The sequence below is a fragment of the Petaurus breviceps genome, unplaced genomic scaffold (genome assembly GCF_028583685.1).
Source record: "Petaurus breviceps papuanus isolate PSGF00001 unplaced genomic scaffold, PetGlider_PUasm1.0 164, whole genome shotgun sequence".
Taxonomy (NCBI): domain Eukaryota; kingdom Metazoa; phylum Chordata; class Mammalia; order Diprotodontia; family Petauridae; genus Petaurus; species Petaurus breviceps.
In genome coordinates this window covers 18191807-18214399 of record NW_027185735.1, presented here as the reverse complement: position 1 = coordinate 18214399, position 22593 = coordinate 18191807, and the positions used below count along the sequence as shown (strand labels likewise).

The 22593-nt window shown below is 36.2% G+C and overlaps 1 protein-coding gene across 4 annotated transcripts in view; it reads right to left on the bottom strand.

The window, feature by feature from the left end:
• LOC138156902 (gephyrin-like) overlaps positions 1-22593 on the bottom strand; it is a 472574-nt gene that overhangs the window by 41316 nt on the left and 408665 nt on the right. For 2 of the 4 annotated variants that reach the window (XM_069082398.1, XM_069082401.1), the window contains exon 5: positions 3328-3366. The exons of the other annotated variants lie outside the window; for them this stretch is intronic. In XM_069082398.1, coding sequence (XP_068938499.1) covers positions 3328-3366 — 39 coding nt within the window. The remainder of the gene's footprint in view (positions 1-3327; positions 3367-22593) is intronic. 4 annotated transcript variants of the gene reach the window in all.

The following is a 22593-nucleotide window of genomic DNA, read 5'->3' as shown; positions in this document are numbered from 1 at the left end:
CTATCTATCTATCTATCTATCTATCTATCTATCTATCTATCTATCTATCTATCTATCTACCTATTTAGCATAATTTATCTTAATTGGAATGGCTAATCATTGGAATGTCATTCTATGTCTATGTGGAGGTAGAATTAGCTATAACTTAACCTCTCTTACATACTCTAGAAGTCACCTTTAAGCTTTTGTCAGGTGCCCAAAACTGTCCTTAGTTGAGGTTTCTGTGGACAAGAATTTTTTTCATATAAATTTGCATTACAAACTGATGGTCTCCAAAGTCAGGCCTGAGAGCAGCATCATCCCAATGGGGAGGCTGTTTAACTTCAAAGGGTATGTGATTAACCAATCAGAGAGCAAAATGCATCTCACAACCTACCTTCTTCATGATAGTGTCAATTGCAGAGCTTGTCTGAAACATATTTAAACCTATCCTTTATCCATTTCAGGCCAGTATTCTCCTATACGAACCCCTTCCTCAACTGTATAATTTCCCAACTTTACCCTTCTGACCTAGCTAGGCAATAGTATGCCTACTGCTGCTGCTACTCAGGTGCCACTGGAAAATTCCACTCTCCTACCCTGAGCATATCCACCAGGGGGAAAAATTATTGATAATTACATGACCAAAAAAAGTTTAGAGATCACTGTTTTAAACCACCAGTCAATTAATACCTTGATTTGCTCTTCTGTATTGTTTCAGTTCAGCTTGTCATCTGAGCTATTAGTTTGAAGTTAGAATTGCTATTCATCAGTTGTGTTTTATGATAATGATCACCTTTAATATTGTAGCATTACTGATTGGTCCTTAACCCATAATTAAGATGGATATTTATGAAGATGTATTTTTTTTTCTTCTTTGGACCAAACCATCATGAAACAACATAATCTTTCCTTTGATCATTATTATTAGAAGTATTCTATTAATAACTTTTTAAATATCCCATGGTAAATATTGAATATTTATTGCTAGTCCCTTTATTGTTCTTGTTTTCCTGGAACACTTGCTCACTCTCAAGTTTCTAAGGCTTATCTTTTATTTGAATTCTTCCCTTTAAAGATTTCCTTCTTTGAAATATTCATTTTGATTTCAAAGCAATATCATCTTTCTAAGGCTATTGTCCTTTCTTCTGGCTTCTTCAGAATTATTGTTCCTATACCTCAAGCTTTTCCAGCTTTCATGTCATTTGAATACCATTATCTCTACTATTTATTCCTAGAACTTGAGTCCTCAAAAATCTTACCCTTTGGTTTTCTGTGGACTCTCTAGAAGTCTTCCCTTCCCCCCCTTCTCTGTCTCTATAACAAATACCCTCAGCTTTTTAGTGAGATCACAGCTACTAAATGTCACTAATTTCTCTACTATTTTACTTTATTTCCATTAAGTCAAGTAAAAGAATTGAAAGATATTAAAACCAATAATTTACCCTTCTCCCATATACTAGGAAAAGAACCTTATCTATATCTATTCTTGGAACTTTCTGCATACCCCTAAATTGTACAGTGTTTTCTTTTATATTTGTTCTCTCTTAATTCTCTAGTAGAGAAAGTCAAATTTAGATTTTATACATAATAGTCATTTCCTAAACTTCAAATATAAGCTTTCCCAACAGTCAAAAATTAAGTTGTTATTTCTAGGTCTTGTGCTTGTTGACCTCACTAACAATATTTTTGCAGATTTTCATATTTGGCCTTCATCTTGCATCTAAATTTGAGTGAAAAAGACTGCAAACTCTTCAGCGTAGGGAAGTGTGTGCTATATATTCTTTGTGGATGGCAGAAAAATGTGCAAGTAATAACAAAGCATGCCAGCTCTTTTCCCTATCCCCACCAAGAAAGATCTACTAAAAGGAGAGGAAGAGAAGTGTTCTTGGTATTGATAAGGGGACATAAAGAAACTATCTGGAAGCTGAGGAAAGAAATGACTTTCTGAAAGGGCAAGTGTAACAAAAACTACTATGATCGGTACTGCAAAGAATTACTAAGAATTCATCTTATTGGAGGAGACGCTGCTCATCTTCCAGAATTACTAAAAAGACAAAAGTGAACAGAAATAATTCTCCTCTTAAAGGATTTTTTTTTTTAAATAAGGACATTTAAAAAAGATTTGGCAAATGGAGAAAATATAAAAATATTCCATAAAAACAGAAACAAATGTTCAGAATACATGATATGAGAATGCAACTGACACAAAGGCAATGAAGAATTGGAGAAGTAGCCCCTTATTTCCAGATAAGGTGATTATAAAATCAAGTGAAAAAGCAGAAAGGAGGACAAATCTGAATTAAAAAGATAAACTATTAGGCTGCTGTGTAGCAAGATTTAAAATTTTTTTATTATTTCTTTGGATCATGCTTAGAAAAACTTTTTTGGAAATAAAATATTAAGAAGACAACAAGACCATAGTGAGCAATGCCAGTGAGTTATCAAATGCAATGGACCATAAGGAGACAATATAATCCAATCAGCAAGTAGCAAAGTGCTACAGAGACATAGGAGATGAATATAATGTCTTCAGTGAATTGAGATTAATCATGCAGAATAAACCAGCAGAGGAAACAACAGACAAGCTAATCCAGTCAGAAGGCTATCTCAAAGGCACAAGGTACTCAGAAAATGGAAACAGACAGCACAGAAGCTGGGTAGTCAGCATTTGGTTTTGGTATTACCCAGTTTTCAAAGGAAGGACTTGGCAATTGCAGGCAGGTGCAAAGCACAGCATTTGGCAGGTAGTAATGCCAGAGAGGGGATAGGATGGCAGATAGGCAAAGCTGGGCAGTCTCTAGGTAGATGAAGCAGCTAATGGATATAGCAACATTGGGCTATTAGCAGATGAACAAAGCACCACTGAGGGAATGCAGAATATTTTGCAGGTGAGTGGGCAGCACGATGATACAGCAACCAAAGGCAGTAAACACAAAGAAAGAAGAGCACAAAGGTGATCTCAGACCATGGGTAGATAGTGAGGCAGCGCCTGGCTGTCAGTAGAAAAACTCTACTTTTCGGGGAAAGATTGAGACTGAAAGTAAAACAACCTGAATTGGATTTTCTTCCATTCAGTAAACAGCAATATATTAATTAATTGCATATGAGAACCCACAAGAGAACAGTACACAAATAGAAATAGCGGATGGATCTGAGCTCTAGTGTTCAGGGATACAAAAACAATCCTAGAACATATGTACATAACAATCCACAAGGAAATTAAATTAATGAGGGAAATGGATCTGAGCATTGTTTTGGATGATAACAAAATAAAAACAACAAAACCAAAACACTAAAAAATTATTAATTTAGAAATGATTGGCTGGGATTGAAGGCTTTGCTTACCCCTTTCTGGAGCCCACAAAATGGGAATGTTGGGAATTTCTGCAGCAGAAAAACAGAAAAGAAAAGGGATTTCTGACTCCCAGTTTGAGGAAAAGCAGGTCAAATTTTGGGCTGGGTTAACTGGTTCAGAGAAAATAAGAACCAGCCCAACCTTTTCACTGCCCCAGAACCAAGTTCTTTCTGAGGACTGGGAAAGGTTTGGGAAACCCTCATCCCATTACACCCCACAACTTCCCCTTTTCACACTTACCTCCAGTGCAAACAGTCTCCCAGCAAGGAGATACTTGGGGAACTCCCCTGTTTGCAGCATGGAAAGATTGGAGGATGAACTGCTAATGGTAGTTCCAGTTGTAGATCACTGTGATCCCCTTGACCTTTTATGAGGGAAAAGAGGTCAGACCTTACTACTGTCTAGTACTGATTGCTTCTTGGAAGATGGTAGAGGAGAATGACAGCAATAGTAGCAGTAATAAATAGAAGGAAGAGTCAAATAATATATTAGATATACCTTTATTCTCTTCTGAGGCTTCTAATACTTCTGTCTCAAATTCTCAGCACATTCTTCTGAAAACTCAAATTCTGTGGTTTCAAATGAGTAGTGTGTACTTTAATACACAATGCCAAAAGTGATTGAAGAGTCTGCTCTTCACTGCTAGTCACATACCCCAAAGAAGTCATAGACAGAATTAAAGATCCCATACACATAAAAATATTCATTTCAGTACTTTTTGTGGTAGCAAAGAACTGAAAACAAAGGAGGTGCCCAATAACTGGGAAATGATTAAACAAACTGTGATACATGAAATGCAATGGATCTCTACTAATCTCTAAGAAATGACAAACATGAAGAGAAGCATGAGAAGCCTTATGTGAACTGATACAGAGTGAAGTAGGCAGAACCAGGAAAACAATATTCACAGTACTACAACAATGTAAACAGAAAGAACAATAAGAAACAGAACATAGTAATTATAATGACCAAATTCAGCCCTAAAGCAGAGTTAAGAAAATATCACTCTCTCTTAATGGCAGAGCTGTAAGACTATGGGTATGGCTGAACTGCTCTTTTTTTTTTTCCTCTCTTAATCTTTGTTATAAGGGATGAATATACAGAATTAGAAGGGGTTATTCAGAAAAAGATGTGATGTGAAACTAATGATATCAATTAAAAAACTACATAATGCCAAGGGAAAAATTCCAAAGTTTTCACATAGGATGAAAAAAAAAAGGATTTGTTTAAGGCCCAGTATAGACAGGGATAAGCCTGGGTGTTATATAACTAGCTACTGTCTTATTTGCCAATGATGCTCCAGAGAATGTAAGATGATTTATACTAACACCGATCTCAAGATATTTTTGTTAAAGCGGTGTTTGCATCCCCTCTGAATCCTATTCAGCTCTGAGGGAGTGTTGGGTCATTTATCCACTCCAAAAAAGATCTATCTTAAAGGAGACTAAGTAGTTAGGGTTGGGATCTGGAAAAAAAGAAGGCAGGGAGAAAGTAAATAAATGTGTATTATTGGGTATGTTTTATCATAGACTCTGATAATTATTCAAATTTTCAAATACAGCAGAATCTCAACATAACTTACTCATACAGAGGGGAGAATTCACCATAATGGGAATCTATCTAGGATTTCCTCTAGTACTGGTCAGAAGGCCTCGTTATAACAGGCATAAAACAGCCTGTGTTTATCTGCCAAGCTAGATCCCATAAAGAGTAGCTACAATGAAGGAAGAATCTTAGTTTAGATACTTTAAAGTTTGACTATTGTGGGAATACACTGATACATTCTTCATGAGGCACAGCTATGTGCCTCCTTCCCAGCTGAAATGTATTCAAACTGCTTGAATTTCACAAAGGAAGGTATATTAGTATGGTCAAAGTTATTATGGAAAATAATATCTCAGTCAAAAGAAATAGGACAGATAAAGGGGTGGGGGGAGGGAGAGGAGTTGGGCAGCATTCTATAATTAGAAGGTATATTCACTTGAGGAAATCTAGGAACTGGCAGGGAGATGGGGGTGGGGGAATGGTAGAGAACTTTTGAGTAAACATCAGTAGAGGCAGGATGAGAAATGACTTTGCCATTAAGATTACTGAGCACTTTGACAGAAAGAGGAAATAGATGAGGCGTTCAAAAAAGAGATCATAAGATTTACATGGAAACCTGGTAGTGATAGAAGACTTTAGTTATCCAGACATGAGTTGGAGCTCTGTAGGCCAAAAGTATAATTTCTTGATTTCTCCTAATTATAATTTCTTCCTTCAAAAATTCAAGAAACCTAAGCGGCTAGGTGGTGCAGTGAATAGAGCACCAGCCCTGAAGTCAGGAGGACCAGAGTTCAAATCCAGCATCAGACACTTAACACTTATAGCTGTGTGAACTTGGGCAAGTAGCTTAACCCCAATTGCCTCCAAAAAGTAAAAAAAAATTCAAGAAACCCTTAAGGGGAAGTTCCATGCTGCATATGATTCTTACTAGCAGAGAAACAGTTGTTAGGATGGAAATGATGGGAACAATGGGGGTTGGGTGGAGAATGAACTTCCTTCCTGGAGTTTGTGACAGAGGAAAGGAAAGTTTGTCACAGTCTCCCATGAAGCCTCTATTTGGGATTAACAGATTCCAAAGGCTTAAGAAGGTTTAGGAGGAAACCATGGATGGATATGGGAGAAACCATGGCAGAGGAACTGAAAATTCTTGAGAATAAAATTTCAAAGACACAAAAGATAATAATTCTGAGAAAAACAGGAATTTGAGTAGACTGGTGTAGATGCAAAGGGAACTCACTAATTTACATTAAAAAAAAACAAGTTATGTAAGGAAATTAGAAACAAGGGAAGGCAATAGGAAATGAATATCAGAACTATGAAAAAAGTACAATCTTGTAAAAGTGGTATCAAGATTATAAAAGCTAAAAATGAGCCAAGGCTTGGGGAGGAATGCCAGGCAGCAAAATGGGATGTTTTTTTTAAAGCCACAGTAGTGAAAAAAGAAGGTCAATGAAATTAATAGGACCATTGCTAGGAGTGGACTAGACAATGATAACTGACCACAGAGAGAAGCTAGAGCTGCTCATTGTTATTTTGCTGCTGTTTTCTCAAAGACAGATCTTTGCCTCAGACATGAGAGAATAAAAATGTGAAACAGGGAGCTGATATTTAAGATAAAAAAGGAAATGGTAAGATAATATTATTTGAAATTAATTAATTCAAGTCAATTGGCCCTGACAACCTACATCAATTATTCAACAAACATTAATTAAGGCATTAAGTGCCTTTGTGTATAAGGCACTGTGCTCAACTGTCTTAGTTAACAGGCCTAACAGAGGAAGGATGGGTCTGGGTGTTAAACCCAGGGTTACAGGGGGTTTTAGGGTGTACCTACTGCTATTACAAAGAAACACAGCTCCACTCTCCAGGAGCTTATGTGCTCTTGGGCACTCAAAGAAACAGTGGATATGACTGATAATCCACTATCAGAGATATCTGAGATGATAGAGAATGGAAAAGGTACTGCAGAACTAGGGAAAGGTAAATGTCTTTTTTTTTCATACAGTAGGCCAGTGAGCTTGACTAGAAATTGTAGAATGTATGATTAAGGATGATTAAATAGAAAATGAAGAGGTTATCACAAAGTCAGTAGGGCTTTATAAAAAAAACAACAAAAAGCAAACAAAAAACCCATGTTCTGCTAAACTAAGCTTTTTCTTTTTTTTTTTACAGAATTCCACACAACTCACAGATCAGTAGAATATGATAGATATAGTTTACCTAGATGTTAGTGAAGCATTTGATAAAGTATTTATATTATTCTTATAGAAAACATGGAGAGGTGTAGAACAGAGGTGTCAGATTCCTGGCCTGTAAAACTTCGTAGATTGGGCCAAACCAGATTAAAATGTAACTGGAAAATGTGCAACAAAATAAATAAAAGTGTGTGTATGAGTGAATTTTTTATTTACTAAGTCTATGTGCTAGCAGGGATCTATTTCTATTTGAGTTTGACACTACTGGTATAGAATATATAACAATAAGAATATGCTTAGATAGATTTGGAATAGTCTGAGTGGCCAGACTCAAAACATAATCATCAATGGTTCAATGTCAGCATGTTAGGAAATTTCTAGGGGAACCTAGGAATATGGGCTTTGTCCTATGCTATTGGACATATTTATCAATTACTTGGAGAAAGGCTTTGATGATATACTTACTGAATTTGCAAATGATGCAAAGTTGGGGAAATATAGCCATCACACTGGTTAAAGAGTAAGGATATAAAGAGACTGACAGGTTGGAAGATTGTCCTTAATTTAATGATATGAAATTAAGTAGGGATAAATGTAAAGTTTTATACTTAGGTTAAAAAAATCAATGTCACAATTATAGGATGGGGAGGCATGGATAGACAGCAGTTTACTGAAAAAGATCTAGAGGTTAGCCTCTTTTGAGATTAATTATAAGGGTATTACATTTCCAGGAATAAGGAGATAATAAGTCCTCTGTTCTCTGTACTGGTCAGGTTACATCTAAAATACTGAGCTCAGTTCTGGGTACCAAGGCTTAATGAGGACATGAATAAATCAGTGAGTGCCTGTAGAGAGGCAACCACATTAGTGATGGACCTTGAATTCATGCTATATGAGAATCAGTTGAAGGAAGTTGGGATTTTAGCCTGGAGATAAAAAATGTCAAGGGAAACATGATAGTTGTGTCCAAATAGGTGAAGAACTGACACAAAGAAGAAAAACTGGCCATGTTCTATTTGACCCAAAGGGTCGAACCAGGGGCAATGGAAACTGTCAACAGGAAAATTTAGTCTTGATACTTGGAAAAATGTTCTAATAGTTTTTTTCAAAATTTGAATGGGTTCCCTCAGGAGGGATAAGTTCCCCTTCATTAGAGCTCTTCGGTTAGAGGTTAGAAGTCCACTTATTAGGTATGTTATAATTAGGTTAAATGGCTGCTGAGGTCCTTTAAAACTCTATAGAATAATTCTGTCATTGGAGAATGAAGATCAATTGTTGCTAAGTAGCTAAGAAATTGAGTACTATGTGACTCTCTTTATCATAACTGGAATAATAGCCATAAACTCCCCCCATTTCTGGACCTACAAACTGTTGACCTGAGAAGGCACTGATGATTTCTTACCACCACAAATATTAGGGTTAGGATGGCCTAAGATAGGGACTATATACTACTGTATTATATGCTACACTTCCCTACTATTCCCTAGTCCTAAGGTAGCAACTATATATTATTACTATTATTATACTATTTCCTAAACTGAATAATCTTTTCTAGTGACACTAGTCCCTTTGTGGTAGTATAACTGGGAGATTTCTCATGACTGGAATGTTATACTATCTGTCTACTTACTGCTTACCATTATCATTCCAGGTACAGTTAAAATTTCTCTTCTTTAATGAAAACTTCCACTGTAGCCTCCCACATTCATTGTTCTTTTTTTTTTTAAACTTTTGTGGCACTTATAGTACCATTAAGAATCACTGAATTCCAGAATTTGAAGAGACTTTAGAGATCAGGTGATCTGCAGAGTCCAATCCAATTTAGTGTTTAATTTTATATTGCCTTAAATTGCTATATGACTGTTTTATGTTTTTGCCACATACACAACTATGGTGACAATGCCTTAATTCTCACTGCCACATCTTATATTAAACAAAAAAGCAAACAAAAATTTCTTTGTGGACTAAGGCTGGGACTACAAAACAACTAAGATCTATTTGAACTCTAAGACTGTAATTTATTTAATTCTTTAAAAAGGCTAGCTGAATCCATAATGGTGAAAGTTAAGAGACACAGGATTATGCTTCCTTTGAAATAAGACTTCTGCTTCTCTGGCTTAGAGAGCTGGTGGTTTTAACAATGTATCTACTTTGATTAGTTATAACATATTAGGAAGTGGACATATCCTTTCAAAGAAGACAGGAAAAATAGTATTTAATATCCCAGGTACAAAGCAGACTATCACTCTCTCTCTCTCTCTCTCTCTCTCTCTCTATATATATATATATATATAATGCTAGCCTAAATATCATATACACCTTTAACTAACATGGAGAAGAGGGAAGGGAAGGAAGGAATAAATAAGTATTTATATAATCCCTACCATGTGCCAGGTACTGAGCTAAGTGCTTAAAAAAAAAATTATTTCATCTGATCCTCACAACAACCCTAGGAGGTAAGTACTAGAATTATCTCCATTTTATAGCTAAGGAAACTGAGGCAAATAGAGGTTAAATGATTTGCCCAGAGCTACAAAGCTAGCAAGTATCAGACTAGATTTGAATTCAGGTCTTCTTGACTCCAGACACAGTGCTCTATCAATTCATCGCCATCTACCCCGGGGCCCCTGCCTTGGGCATCTGGGACTTTGCTCCAGGGAGGGAAATTTATAGGTTACAAAAAATGAATACTTGCACTCTTTCAGCAGAGTAGAAGGAAGTGAGAGGAGTGTGACTTTGGTCATTTGCTGAAGAATGGGGAAGATGAAGTTCAGATTTCGGATGGCTATGGGAATAGCAAACTGCAGTCTATTCCTTCATCTGTTCCATAGAGAAACCACTAACTTCCACAAATTGTCCCCCTTACTTCCCTTCTTTCCTGATTATCTAAACTCTCTCCTACCCTCCCTTACACAAACAGTATGGCTTCCCCTAAATTAGGATGGGTAATTAATCTTTGTGCCATTTTCCCTTTATTGTTGTTGTTATTATTATTGCTGTATACTTCCTATTGTTGTATCCAACTCTTTGTGACCCCATTTTGGGGTTTTCTTCGTAAAGATTCTGGAATAGTTTGCCATTTGCTTCTCTAGCTCATTTTAAAGATGAGGAATTGAGGCAAACAGGGTTAAGTGACTTGCCCAGGGTCACAGAGCTAGTAAGTATCGGAGGTCAGAAATGAATTCAGGAAGCTGAGTCTTCCTGACTGCATGCTCAGTACCACCACCTAGCTGTCCCTACAACCCTATGACACACTGTATGATCCAAGCTTCACTGATGCTTTTCTGGTGGATTAGAGCATAAGAGGGCCTTTCTAACCTGAAATTGAGCCTCTAATCCCCAAAGTAACCAATACTTCCTTCTACTCAACTGAATTTGTTTTAATTACTACTGACATTATTTCCAGATAATGAATTACAAAGATACACATCTGACGTTGTTTGCCCTAGGCAGCACTTGTAAAAGGTGCTGAAATTGCTAGTTGTGCATCTTCATATGACCAATTCATATAGGATACAGTTCCTAGAAGGTGAGTTTTTAAAATCTGCCATCCCAAATTGGTACAAAATTTGATTAAGATTGTAAAATATACAGGACTTATACAATATAAGTTTATAATAAGAGGATTTGGCTAAAATGACCACATTAAAAAGTAACATCTTTCAGTAGCAGGAATTAAAAGGTATACAATTCAAATTGTTTTATACTTATAATCTATATCAGAGGCAACAGAGGGGACTGTGGGGATATAAAAGCCCTTCTTCCTGGAAAGTCACACCCTATACATCATGTAGATGGTGGGAACCTATCCTTTTATTTCTGTATTCAGATACCTGCATTCTGATATCAGGGAGGAAATATCCATCTACTTCAGCATTTAACTCTTATAGAATTCATACATACAATCTCCATCTATGAAAAAACTGAATTACAATATTGGCTAGATGTATCTTAGCATTGATAGAAAGCACTAGCACCTGAAAAGACCAATGTTAACAAAAGATCCACTGTTAATAGATAAATCTGTTTCACAGAACCCAAAAAGGAAGAGTTCTTTTGAATGGTAAAAGGAACAATCTTGTCAAATGATGTAAAACTGGCATACTTAATATGTGATGCTTAATTCAATCTAGTTTTCATTTATCTCAAATATCAGGGCTCTGTTATAGTAGAAATGTCATTAGATTTGAAGGGACCAAGATTTGAATCCTGCCCTCAGATAAGTACTAGCTGTAACCAAGGGTGAGCTACTTACCTTCTGAGCCTATTTTCTCATCTCTAAAATGGCCCTGGTAGCACGTACCTCAAAGGGTTGATATGAGGATCAAATGACAAAACATCTGCAGTCTTCAATCTTTAAAACACTATGAGTCAGATATTATTTCCTATAACTGTAGTGACTGATTTTACAGAAATATTTTTGGTGCTCAGGCTACTATTAACTTATCTTAATTTTCTGATTTTACCTATATCAATAAGGTGGTGCTTTTGTTTTATAAGGTTTGCAGCACTGAAAAGGATTAGTATCCTTGTTCCAAATAACTACTCTGTGAAAGTTTTTTCTGCTTTCCAAAATGAATAATTTTACCTAAGGGGCAGAACCATTTTTATTGATTTTTCACAAGTCATAAGAGCAGAGTTAAGAATCTCTAGTTTGTGTTTTGTTATTTTTGGTTCAGTGCTTTGTTGTTTCTTTCAACTGTTCACTGTTCTTGCTTTACGTGTTTTGTTTTGTTTTTTTTAGAACAACAGCTTAAGAAGGAAAAAATGGGTAATGCATAAGATAACACATGGTTTGTTGTTCATATATATATACTTAAAATTCTGGAATAGATGTGTTCCAGCAAATTTTATTGTACTATAATACAAATATGTATAATGCAAATTCTATTTTTCACTGACAACATGATTATGAAATTTGGCAATCTGTTCTCACCTAAAAAAAAATGTCTCCACAGTAGGCTAAATGGAAAACACGTGGTGTAGAAGTTAAAATACTGAAATATCTCATAGCATGCTACATATTTTAAGACACTAACAGCTGTTAAGACAATGCCAGTTGGTATGTACAGTCCTCATATAATAGTTTATTATAAACTATTAAATTATATAAAAAGTATGTTTATTTTGGCAACACTTTTCAGGCTCTAAAATCTCTTCTTTTTGCTCCCTTGGACCATGAGAATTTCTTTATACTCATGGTTTCCTGAACTGAAAAGTCTGTAAACCCTTTAACCCTTATCCTTTTGTCTTGGTATTTATAAAGGTCACTTGCAACACTATATTTTTCTAAGCAGGTTTTACCATTTAACATATGTATTCTAGTTGGAAATGTAATAAATAAAAAATTATATAGAATAAAACTGTCTCCTATTTGGGTCAATTAAACAAATTGGAAATTTTATATGTTAGCCTTATTTAAAATGACACTTTCATTCTTAGCTTTTCTATTAACTGTGTTTTATGCTATACAAATTTCCACTGTGGAATTCAAGTGGGTGGGGCAGGTGTTTTTCCTCTGGTCTTACTTAAAAAAGAAAACTTGAAGCTGTAAAAAACAGACACATCCAAATCCAATTTAAAGGAGCTAATATACTATTTAATTAAGTAAAAATAGGAGCATGATTGACTCAATTAAATATGTTCGATATCTTGTTTAACATTAAAAACTCAGTTGTGATTTCATTCTATGTATTTCATCAATCAATTGAACTGAGTTCAGGTTGGGGAGGAGAGAATTCACATTTCTCCTCTCTATTACAGTTTGTTTAATGCTACTTAATCTGTAAAATATAAATCAATTTTGTTTCCACAGAAATTATATGAAACCTGATTTCAAGCCAGATTGATGATTAATGTCAGAGACAAAAACTTCTTGTAGAGGACAGTGGGGGAAGCTGGCACCTGAAAATCAGCATATCTAAGAAGGCCTCTTCCTATATATATATATATATGTATGTATGTATGTATGTATGGGAAAGGTAAAAGTGTGGTTTCTCAGAGACTGTCTGCTAAAGTAAGTCCTTAGGCCTTAAGGCCTAAGTTTCCATTTTTCTAGAAATTATGTGACTTTGAAACTTTAGAAATCTTTCTGTATAGTTGCTCTATTCTAGTCAGTCCTTCTCACCCAGCTTACCATGAAAGAGTTAAATTTCTATAGAACTGCAAGAATTGCTGAACAAGACTACTGATAGAAGAGAACAGGCAGTAGTAACCTTGGAAAAGAAGCTCAGTCCCTGGTTCCCAGAAAAACTCCTAGATAATACTAAAAATAATGAAGAATGGAAGGAGCTGGCAGCAGCAGGTGGATTTGACCAATCAAGGGACAGCCTTGGTGATGGGGTACCTGGGGTCTAGATCAATTTGTGAAACCAACTTGTAAAACCAGTCTGTTCAGTTGTAATTGTAATTTGTCCTTTCCCATCCTTGAGCTCTGCCCCTTCTCCCTATCCCACACTCCACCTAAGCAACACCCTGTGACCCCTTTGTTCTTACTTAAATCTCTCTCTCTCTCTCTCTCTCTCTCTGAATGAGTGTGTGTGAGTGGTCTGACATCTCTAAGCTTTAAACTGCAAGTGCAGGACATTCCTTTGAAATGCTGTATCTCTTTCCCTCCTCTTTTCCCCTGCTGCTGAATGCAGGCTGGAGAGGGAGAGAAAGACAGCAAAATATTGTCTTATTTGTGAACAGGAGTTTTAAGATCTTTAAAAGTTTGAAAATCTCCTCCTCTTCATTCCACTCTGGCCAAGTGGAGTGAGGAGAAGGTGATAAGAAAGGGAGGGAATCTTTTCCCTCAGAACAAAGAGGCAGGTAGACTAACATTTAACTATTTCCTGCCTCACCTAAAAGAGGAAAGTTTTGTGTAACAGAATGCAACTAAAAGGCAACTGAATGCATTCTGGTCATTTTTGAAAAGTGTCACTCCTAATTTGATGCCAAAGAAAAGTCGGAATTCATTTTACTATTTGGCGTTTAGGCAAATTGGAAGATTTTCTAAAATTTGATACATAAGGTGAGGTTTTTGGGTTCTTTAGAACTGGGATAAAGGAGTACACGCCACTCCCTCTCCCCTTGCTAGGGAAGTCAAAGCTATCACTTTCAAAGAAGTTTCTAAGGAGTGGACACATAAAATTTATTGGAGTAAAAGTTGGAACAGCTAAAAACATATTGGGGGGAGGCATAGCAGCTATATCGAAACTCCAGGGTCCACAACTAAGCTCTCCAACTGTGGGGAGAGGAGAAAAGCCTCTGCACTTGGTAAGCCTAATTTTCTATCAATAATTTTGGTATGTGATGAATTGGAAATGCAATTAATGTCATAATATCATTGTTCTATTATGGTATCTCTAAATTGTAAAATCTAAATTGTAAAGTCCTCTTATACTGTAAAAATTGAGTGACAAAAAGCAGTTTTCAATCTGAACTTTGTTGAAACTAAAAGATGGAGAAAAAGTTGTGTAAAACTAGTTATGTTACTTTATCAGTTCTGCTAACCCTATGTTATAATGTTTATTTCATGTGAATTGGATTTTTTATGTTATAATATCTGATGGTTTAAAGCTCTTATATGTGGGATACAAACAAGTAGTAACAATACTGCCAAGATTTACTGTGATAGCTGATTGTCCATTTAACTTTTTGGCTATTCTGGAAATATGCAGTGATTATAAGTTGATTGGTTGTATGGCATCAAAAAAAATATTTTAGTTCAGTATAACTTCATGTGGAGTTTTAAGGTCATCAGACTGGTAATTCATTTGTTTTTATTTCAAAGTTCAAATTTAAGATGATATTGTTACTGGTAAACATCTGTACTATCTATGCTGTATGAGAAGCAGTTTCTCTTAAAGTTTTGGAGTATTGTAATTAGGGAAAATCTTAAGCTTCCAAGTCTGTCAGTTTAAAAGGGAAGTAAAACTGCCAAATCATCTGGAAATTATCTCTGTTAAGCAAGGTCATTGGGAAAGGAACAGTTTAAGTCATGTAGTTTTTAAATGACTAACTTGCTAAAAAGGTGCAAGGATTAAAAAGGATTTTTATCAATTGGCTTCTAGATTTCAGAAGGAAAGATGGTAAATGGAATTCCTTACAGTTGTGGGACCTGATAAATCTTTATTGCTTATGGCAGCTACAAGAGAATAGAAATAATTATAACTGGCTCTAAGCTGTGATTGTTGAGGCTTGTTGTTTAAGGTAAAAGGCATTTGGGACCATAACTAAATTTTATATTGAGTTTGAATTTGGGTATAGTTATCTGCATTAAATCAGTATCTGAGAGAAAATGCCACAAGCTACTCAGAGCCTGTACTGTGGACAGGTGGAAGCCTGCATTTGGGAAAGGCTGGAGGGATAATCTTAGCCTCTATCTGGGATGGGATCCCTCCTGGCTCAGTTTACCTATGGGGTTCCTTCGAAAAGGAATGTTCCCCACCTATTCCTGAGTCTAGCATTGAGGTGGAATGGTTACTGCATGGTTGGATATCTGTAACTAACCTGAATTTAAACAGAATCAAGGATGTTTTATTTGGAATGTCACAGGTCCCTGTTTTTTTCTTCTATAGCAGGTTTTTATGATCAGAGCAAGGAGTCAGTAAAAGATGTGAGCTCTTTCGTGTTAGCCTACTGGAAAATGTAATATTATTTTCATCTAGGATTAGAACATGTGCAGAAAGTTATGAAAACTGCTTAAGATAATTCTAAAAGTTTTATGAATCTCAAGAACTGTTTTAAAAGAAGGGAAAATACTTTTAGAAGAAATTTTAAATCTCTAGTGGGATTTTAAAAGGCCTACTATATCTTGTCCATGGGAAAATATAAAGGACAGTGAAATAGTCTGAGTAATGGGTTATACTAGCCCATACTCACCCCACTTCTGGTCAATTTTCTCTTACTCCTTTTTGGCCTTTGTTTGTTTAATCTTTTTGCTAGATTTGTGTCTTTTTAGGCTCAGCACCCTTCACTGGCAGGTGACTCTTCTGCCGGAAACATTGTCATGCAATCTAACTGACCCATGGAGCCTCCATGTTCAAGGCCTACAACGAACGGGCCCCATTTGTGCTCCCCAAAGATATTCCTTCTTTATGGGATGGGTGGGCCAGAGGGTATCAATTCTGGGGACGAAGTGTGTGCTCCCTGGGATTTCTCGCAATCCCTCTGACTATTTATAACATCACTAAGCCCAGCACTTCTCCTTTAAAACGAGTTAAACAGGGTTTTTCGGACAATGTTCTAAAATCATAGCCTTAGATTATCTGCTGGCCTCTAGGTGGGGGTGTTGTGCCCTAGCTAACACCCCCTGCTGCATGTATATCAACAAAATAGGTAGAACTACACACCAAAAATATACTGGAAAAGGCCAATTGGGGGGCGGCTAGGTGGAGCAGTGAGTAAAGCGCTGGCCCCAGAGTCCGGAGGACCCAAGTTCGGTTCTAGCCTCAGACACTTAACACCCACACACAAAAAAAAACTAGCCGTGTAACCTTGGGCAAGTTACTTAACCCCAATCGCCCTCCAAAAGGCAAAAAAAAAAAAAAAAAAAAAAAGAAAAGGCCAATTGGATGGAAGAACTTCATGAAGCCCTTAGTGCACTAGGTTCCTCCTCTTCTTCATGGTGGTCCTGGCTTTTCCCTATACTTTCCCGTTTCCTGGTCTTTGTCTGCTTAACCTCCTTGCTAAGTTTGTCTCTTCTAGGCTCAGTGCTTTCCATTTGCAGTTGATTGCTCAGGCTGGATATCAACCATTACCCGAAGTCTCTACCCCTCACCCCTTGGATCTGGTGTGGGCCAAATTGGCCACCAACCCCACCCCTTGAACCATGGGACCCTGAGAGGCAGGGACAGCTCTACATCCCTTCCCAGCTGGAAGCAGTTCAAGATGAAACTGTCCCCCCTGCCCCAAATGAATTTGGGCCCCATCTGTTTAAGGGAGGAATGATGGGGTACCTGGGGTCTAGATCAATTTGTGAAACCAACTTGTAAAACCAGTCTGTTCAGTTGTAATTGTAATTTGTCCTTTCCCATCCTTGAGCTCTGCCCCTTCTCCCTATCCCACACTCCACCTAAGCAACACCCTGTGACCCCTTGGTTCTTAATCTCTTCATTTCTTCTGGGCCTGGCCCACACCCTCCTTTGTCCTTGCCTTTGTCTCCTTCAACCTGGCCCAAATCTTATCCAAAGTTTCTATTCACATGCTCCTCTTGGTCAGCTCTGACCTTTGTCTATGCACTGAGGCCCCTCCCATCTGGTCAGCCCTGACAATGGCAGCCCTACCCTTTAAAGGTAAAAGCATGTACCCCTCTCACTCGCAGGTCCCCTAAAGGACTCTTGCCCGCTTCTCATGGAAGTGTAACAATAAACTTCTACAACTCTCACTCCAATTAAGCCTGAGACCTTGAATTTTTTCCAGACGATATTGCAGGTTTTCTGGTCTTAGATAAGATCATAATTCCTGCTGAACCTATTGGGATCCCGTCCCCCATCATTGGGACCCTCAAGTTCAGATAAGAATGTATCAAGCGTGGACTGAAAGGAGGGTTCCAGTATTCTGAGGTTGTAATACACTGATGTAATGGACCTAATGTATTATGTAACAAGATTAGAGCCTCATTAGCAATAATTATGTTAATATTCATAACCCTTGCTTATTTAACCCAGCTTTAGCTTATGTACTTATGTACAGCCTCCTCTCTCTCAATGCTGTCCCGGAGACTGGACCTCCCGCTTCTTGCGAGATTCTAATAAATCTTTCTACCTTCACTTTGAGAGGTCTCCAAGTAGTCAATTTGGGTTAGGGTCTCCGTATCCCCCACACACATATATATCTATATCTATATCTATATCTATATCTATATCTATATCTATATCTATCAAAAGGGACAGTCAGGCCAGGTGTCATTCATACAGACAAGGCCCATCAACTCAGACTCAAAAGTTCTAATAATGGGACTTTAATTTTTTTATTTTTTGCTTTTTGGAGGGGGAAAGGAAGGGCATTTGGGATTAAGTGACTTGCCCAAGGTCACAAGGCTAGCAAGTATTAAGTGTGTGAGGACGGATTTGAACTCAGGGCCTCCTGAGTCAGGTGCTCTATTCTCTGTACCACCTAGACACCCAAATAGGACTTTCATTATTGATATCCCGGGCTAGAATCTTTAAACTGACATTTTTGTCAAATCTATTAGCAATTGAAGAGAAATCTTTTCTATTTGTTGCAGACAAGTGTGACCTTGGGCAAGTTACTTAACCCCCAATTGCCCTCCAAAAAGCAAAAAAAAAAAAAAGTAAAGTATGAGGATAAGAAAGAGGGTGGAATTGAAATATGAAAATGAAAGGATATGGTCAAGGCTTGGGATTTAATAAACCCCTAAATGCTAACCAATGGGATTAGAGGCCCCAAATTCAAATCTGGATGATAATAAAAAGGCATAAAAAGGCTGTGTAATTAGCTTACCAGGGAACTTAAGTCTTTTCATTAGGGGTAAAAGGTCAAGTTACCCATTGACATGAAATAAAAATCTTTTTATTTTCTAAATTCACTCATGGCCAGGTAAAATTCTTGGTTATTTCTAACAAATCCTTTAGCCTTCTCCAGTGTTTGGTGTTAAAAGGCCCTACAATTGGCTTTGATTTGTGAAAAAGTAATTATTTTTTATTTATGGTATTAGATCTTGATCATCTTTCCCGGACATAAAATGCTATTGCTTGATATTAGATGGTCTTGGGAATTTTTATGGCATTTATTTTTTTGAAAAGCAGCATGGTATAGTGGTTTAGATACAAGGCATAGAAAGAGGAAGACCTTGTTTTAAGTCCTAGCTAATTAATTAACACTGTTTGACCCCGGGGAATTCATTTAACCTTTCAATGTTCTAGGTCAGAGTTATGAAACTCACAGTTTGCAGACTCCCAGTATGGCCAAAATTAGATTAAAATATAATTTGGAAGTGTTTAATAGAGTAAATAAAAATACAATATCACATAAGTAATATTAATCTGTTGTTTTCTAAGTCAATATGAGGTCCCAGTCCTTTTCAATTTGAGTTTTATACTGCTGATCTAGGCAATTCTTAATACTCTCTAAGTAGCAGAAAAAGTACCAGTCTGAATTGGGAGGAGTTTTCTCACCTAGAAGTTCCCTGTACATTGAAATGCAAGGTCCAGGCCTCACCTCAGTCCTTACCCCAGTTTATACAATCCATGTATCTCATTCACATTAATTGGTGGCATTTCAATAGAGCTAATTCCTCCAAGTCAGAGGAAGCAAATCTATTCTTTTCTTGAAACTTTACACTTTGAAGAAGTATCCTTAGAAAAAAATAAATAAAAAAAAGAAGTATCCTTAGAGCCTAAAAACAATTTACCTTTTAAAAATTCAAGTAATAATAAAATATTATATCTTAAGAGATTTTTAATAATTGTAAGATAGTTATGCCACAAAGGTGAGTTGCATTCATAGGTAATCTTGTCTAGGGACCTTTTGCTTAGGAGATGGCAGAAATAACAATATTTATGTTTTTATCCATAGAACCACATATTTCTAAAATGCAAGGGGCTAGAGTCGACACAGTTCCTTAATTCCAGAAAATAGATTACCACAAGCTATGTAAGCAGGGCAGATTTCACCTGAGCAGCTTGTTAGGCTCCTTCCTTTAAAATATGTAATAAATAAACTGAGATAAAGGTGGGAGGGATAGGACTGACTGAATTATTTTTTTGTCCTGAGTCTTACTCCAGTTTTGGATGATTTTATTACACTTGTGTAATATTCACTGTCATTCTCTACCTTTCCCTCCCTCTTTCTTGTACTTTCTCTCTTCCCCTTTCTTTCTTCGAAATACATTTAGAGCTATATAGTTGCCTTTTGTATTTGCAAATGATCCTGGAAACTGACAATATTTTTCTTTGGTTGTGGATAAGACCAATATAAGATTTATAAGGTATTACAGTACATTAAAAAAATCACAAAAATAATCATAGCTCTAGATATAGAAGGGATCTTGGAGGTCAACTATTTCAACTCTTTTGTCTTGCATAAAAGGAAACCTTGACCCAAAGAAGTTCTATTACTGATCCAAGTGGCAAGTAGGTGGGTGAGTGGGAATTCTAATCCATAATTATAAGGTCAGTAGGAAAGTTCAGTACTCCTTCAGTGTACCATACTTTCTCCTTAAAAGTTTTGCAAAATTTAACTTTTAATGAAGTCTTCAACATTTCTAGACTTGGACAATAATACAAATTTGTGCTTTATAGCAATAAAATAAATATTTTTACTCTTATTAATATGATTTATAAACAAATATTTGTCTTCATCATCTTCATGTAAGATAGGCAAATGTCTCAGAGATAGATAAAATTTATTTATGTTACAGATGAAGTAACTAAGAGGCAAAAAGTTTAAAAATATATCCAAGAAAGACAATGAAATAAATTTTAGAATCAGGATTATATCTCTGAATCCCTGTTTATCAGTTTTATCTTACACTAATAATAATAACGGACATCTTTAACTATACAATTGTAAATCTTTTTGCTAAAGTTTAAAAAATAATTGACATTCTGTAACGGAAATAGAAGAGGTCTTCTTATACGGCCATATTCTGTAACGGAAGTAGAAGAGGTCTTCTTATATGGCCATTCTACTACATCTTTCTTCAAAAGTTAAAAGTTTTATAGTTTCTCGACACTGATAGCTATATTAACAGATGCCATCATGGAAGTTATATTGACATCATGCCATCATCATTCAAACATCTTCAAAGCCATGAAATAGATATGAAATTAAAATAACTTAAATACCTAGTCATTTGCTGTTCGCAATTACTTATCCTGCCTTCAGTTATTTGAAAACCTAATTTTAATGTAAACAACTATACAATTTCAGAACTATTCATTCATATTCCTTTATATTATAACACATGGAGCATCATGGAAGGATTTATGCTTTGCTAAGTTGCTGCTACAAAGAAAACTGGAGCAAACTAAGAGGATGCTACACATGGAAATTCAGACTAAAATTGATCATGTAATTAATATAGTGACACAGGAATATGGGCTGATTTTTTGGCAAAGCATATTGAAATTAACTTGAGGCTCTATATAATATGAACTATTTAACTTGATATACAATTGATATCCCCACATTTATAAAGGTTAAGAATGAATTTTCCAATAGCATTATTTCCAGCCACTTTAATGTAAGATAAGTTGTAAATTATGAAGATATCATAGAAAATAGAGATGTAATGAACCTCAATGTCATTCAGTTCAAATCTTGAACACTGTTTAGGAACACCTACCTTCTGGAAATCTGTACCTTTCAAGTGGCTTTTTAATACAACCATAACTAGTACTAACTACCATCCAGGGCAAGCCCATAAAGCATGCCCAGGGGAAACAGCATGAAAGGTGCCCTCAAATAAACTTTTTAAGAGAGATTCAATTGGTAATGAGGAAACTTCTGATCTTAGAATACAAAATCCTGGGAGGGGAAGGAGAGAGACAATGAATCATTATCCCAGTAGGAAGAGACCTTAAGGTACCACAAAGCAGTTGTTAGACAGGATGTCACTGGAGGAAGGAGGAGGACAGGGCCTGGTGGGGAAAAATTCAGGAGAGGAATAACTATGATCTGGTTGCTTCCTGTTTGAACTGTTCTGGCTAACTATGATAAGCTCCATTTTTTCTATTTATTTTATCTGGCATACAAATATTGCAGTATCTTCTAAATTGTGGTTCTTTGGATAAAAACCTCAATCACTCCATACTTTTTAATACTTTGCTGCTTAATCTAAGGAAAATTCCTCATAAAATTCTAAAGAGAATTTTTTTACTTCTATCCTGTATTCCCCAAATAATTATTCTAGTTCTAATACCAATAATTAAGTGATCATTTCTCCCAGAATTCAAGAAGTTAGACAAAAGAGTCAATATAAAAGATGCCTTTAAAAAATAGTGAAGTTTACAATTTACCAATACATATAGTCTGATAATTTTTTAAGGGGGTTAGAGTCACCTTAATGATGAAAGCATTACAAATATCTTACATGTGACTTTCAATAAGAAGAACCACAAAATATCTTGAAAATTCTCTGTATAAAAGGTACCCTTTCAAACGTTTGATGTCCTTCCTTGGGTAAAAGAGAGCAGTAGCTGTTTAAGAAATACATCACAGGGGTAGCTAGGTGGTGCAATGATTAGAGCACTGACCCTGGAGTCAGGAGGACCTGAGTTCAAATCTGGCCTCAGACACTTAACACAAAAACTAGCTGTGTGACCTTGGGCAAGTCACTTAACCCTGAATTGCCCTCCAAAAAGCAAAAAAAAAAGAAAGAAAACTGAAAAAAGAAGAAGAAAAAGGAATACATCATAATACTTTCAGCTTTTAAGCTGAAAACTGAAATGGCTAGTTAGGCATGTCAACTGGTAGTATTTAAATCGTTTTTCAATCAAGGTTTTTAATTTTATTAAGGTAAAGGGGAAAACAATAATACAATCAGTAATATAAATTTTGTATCTAACA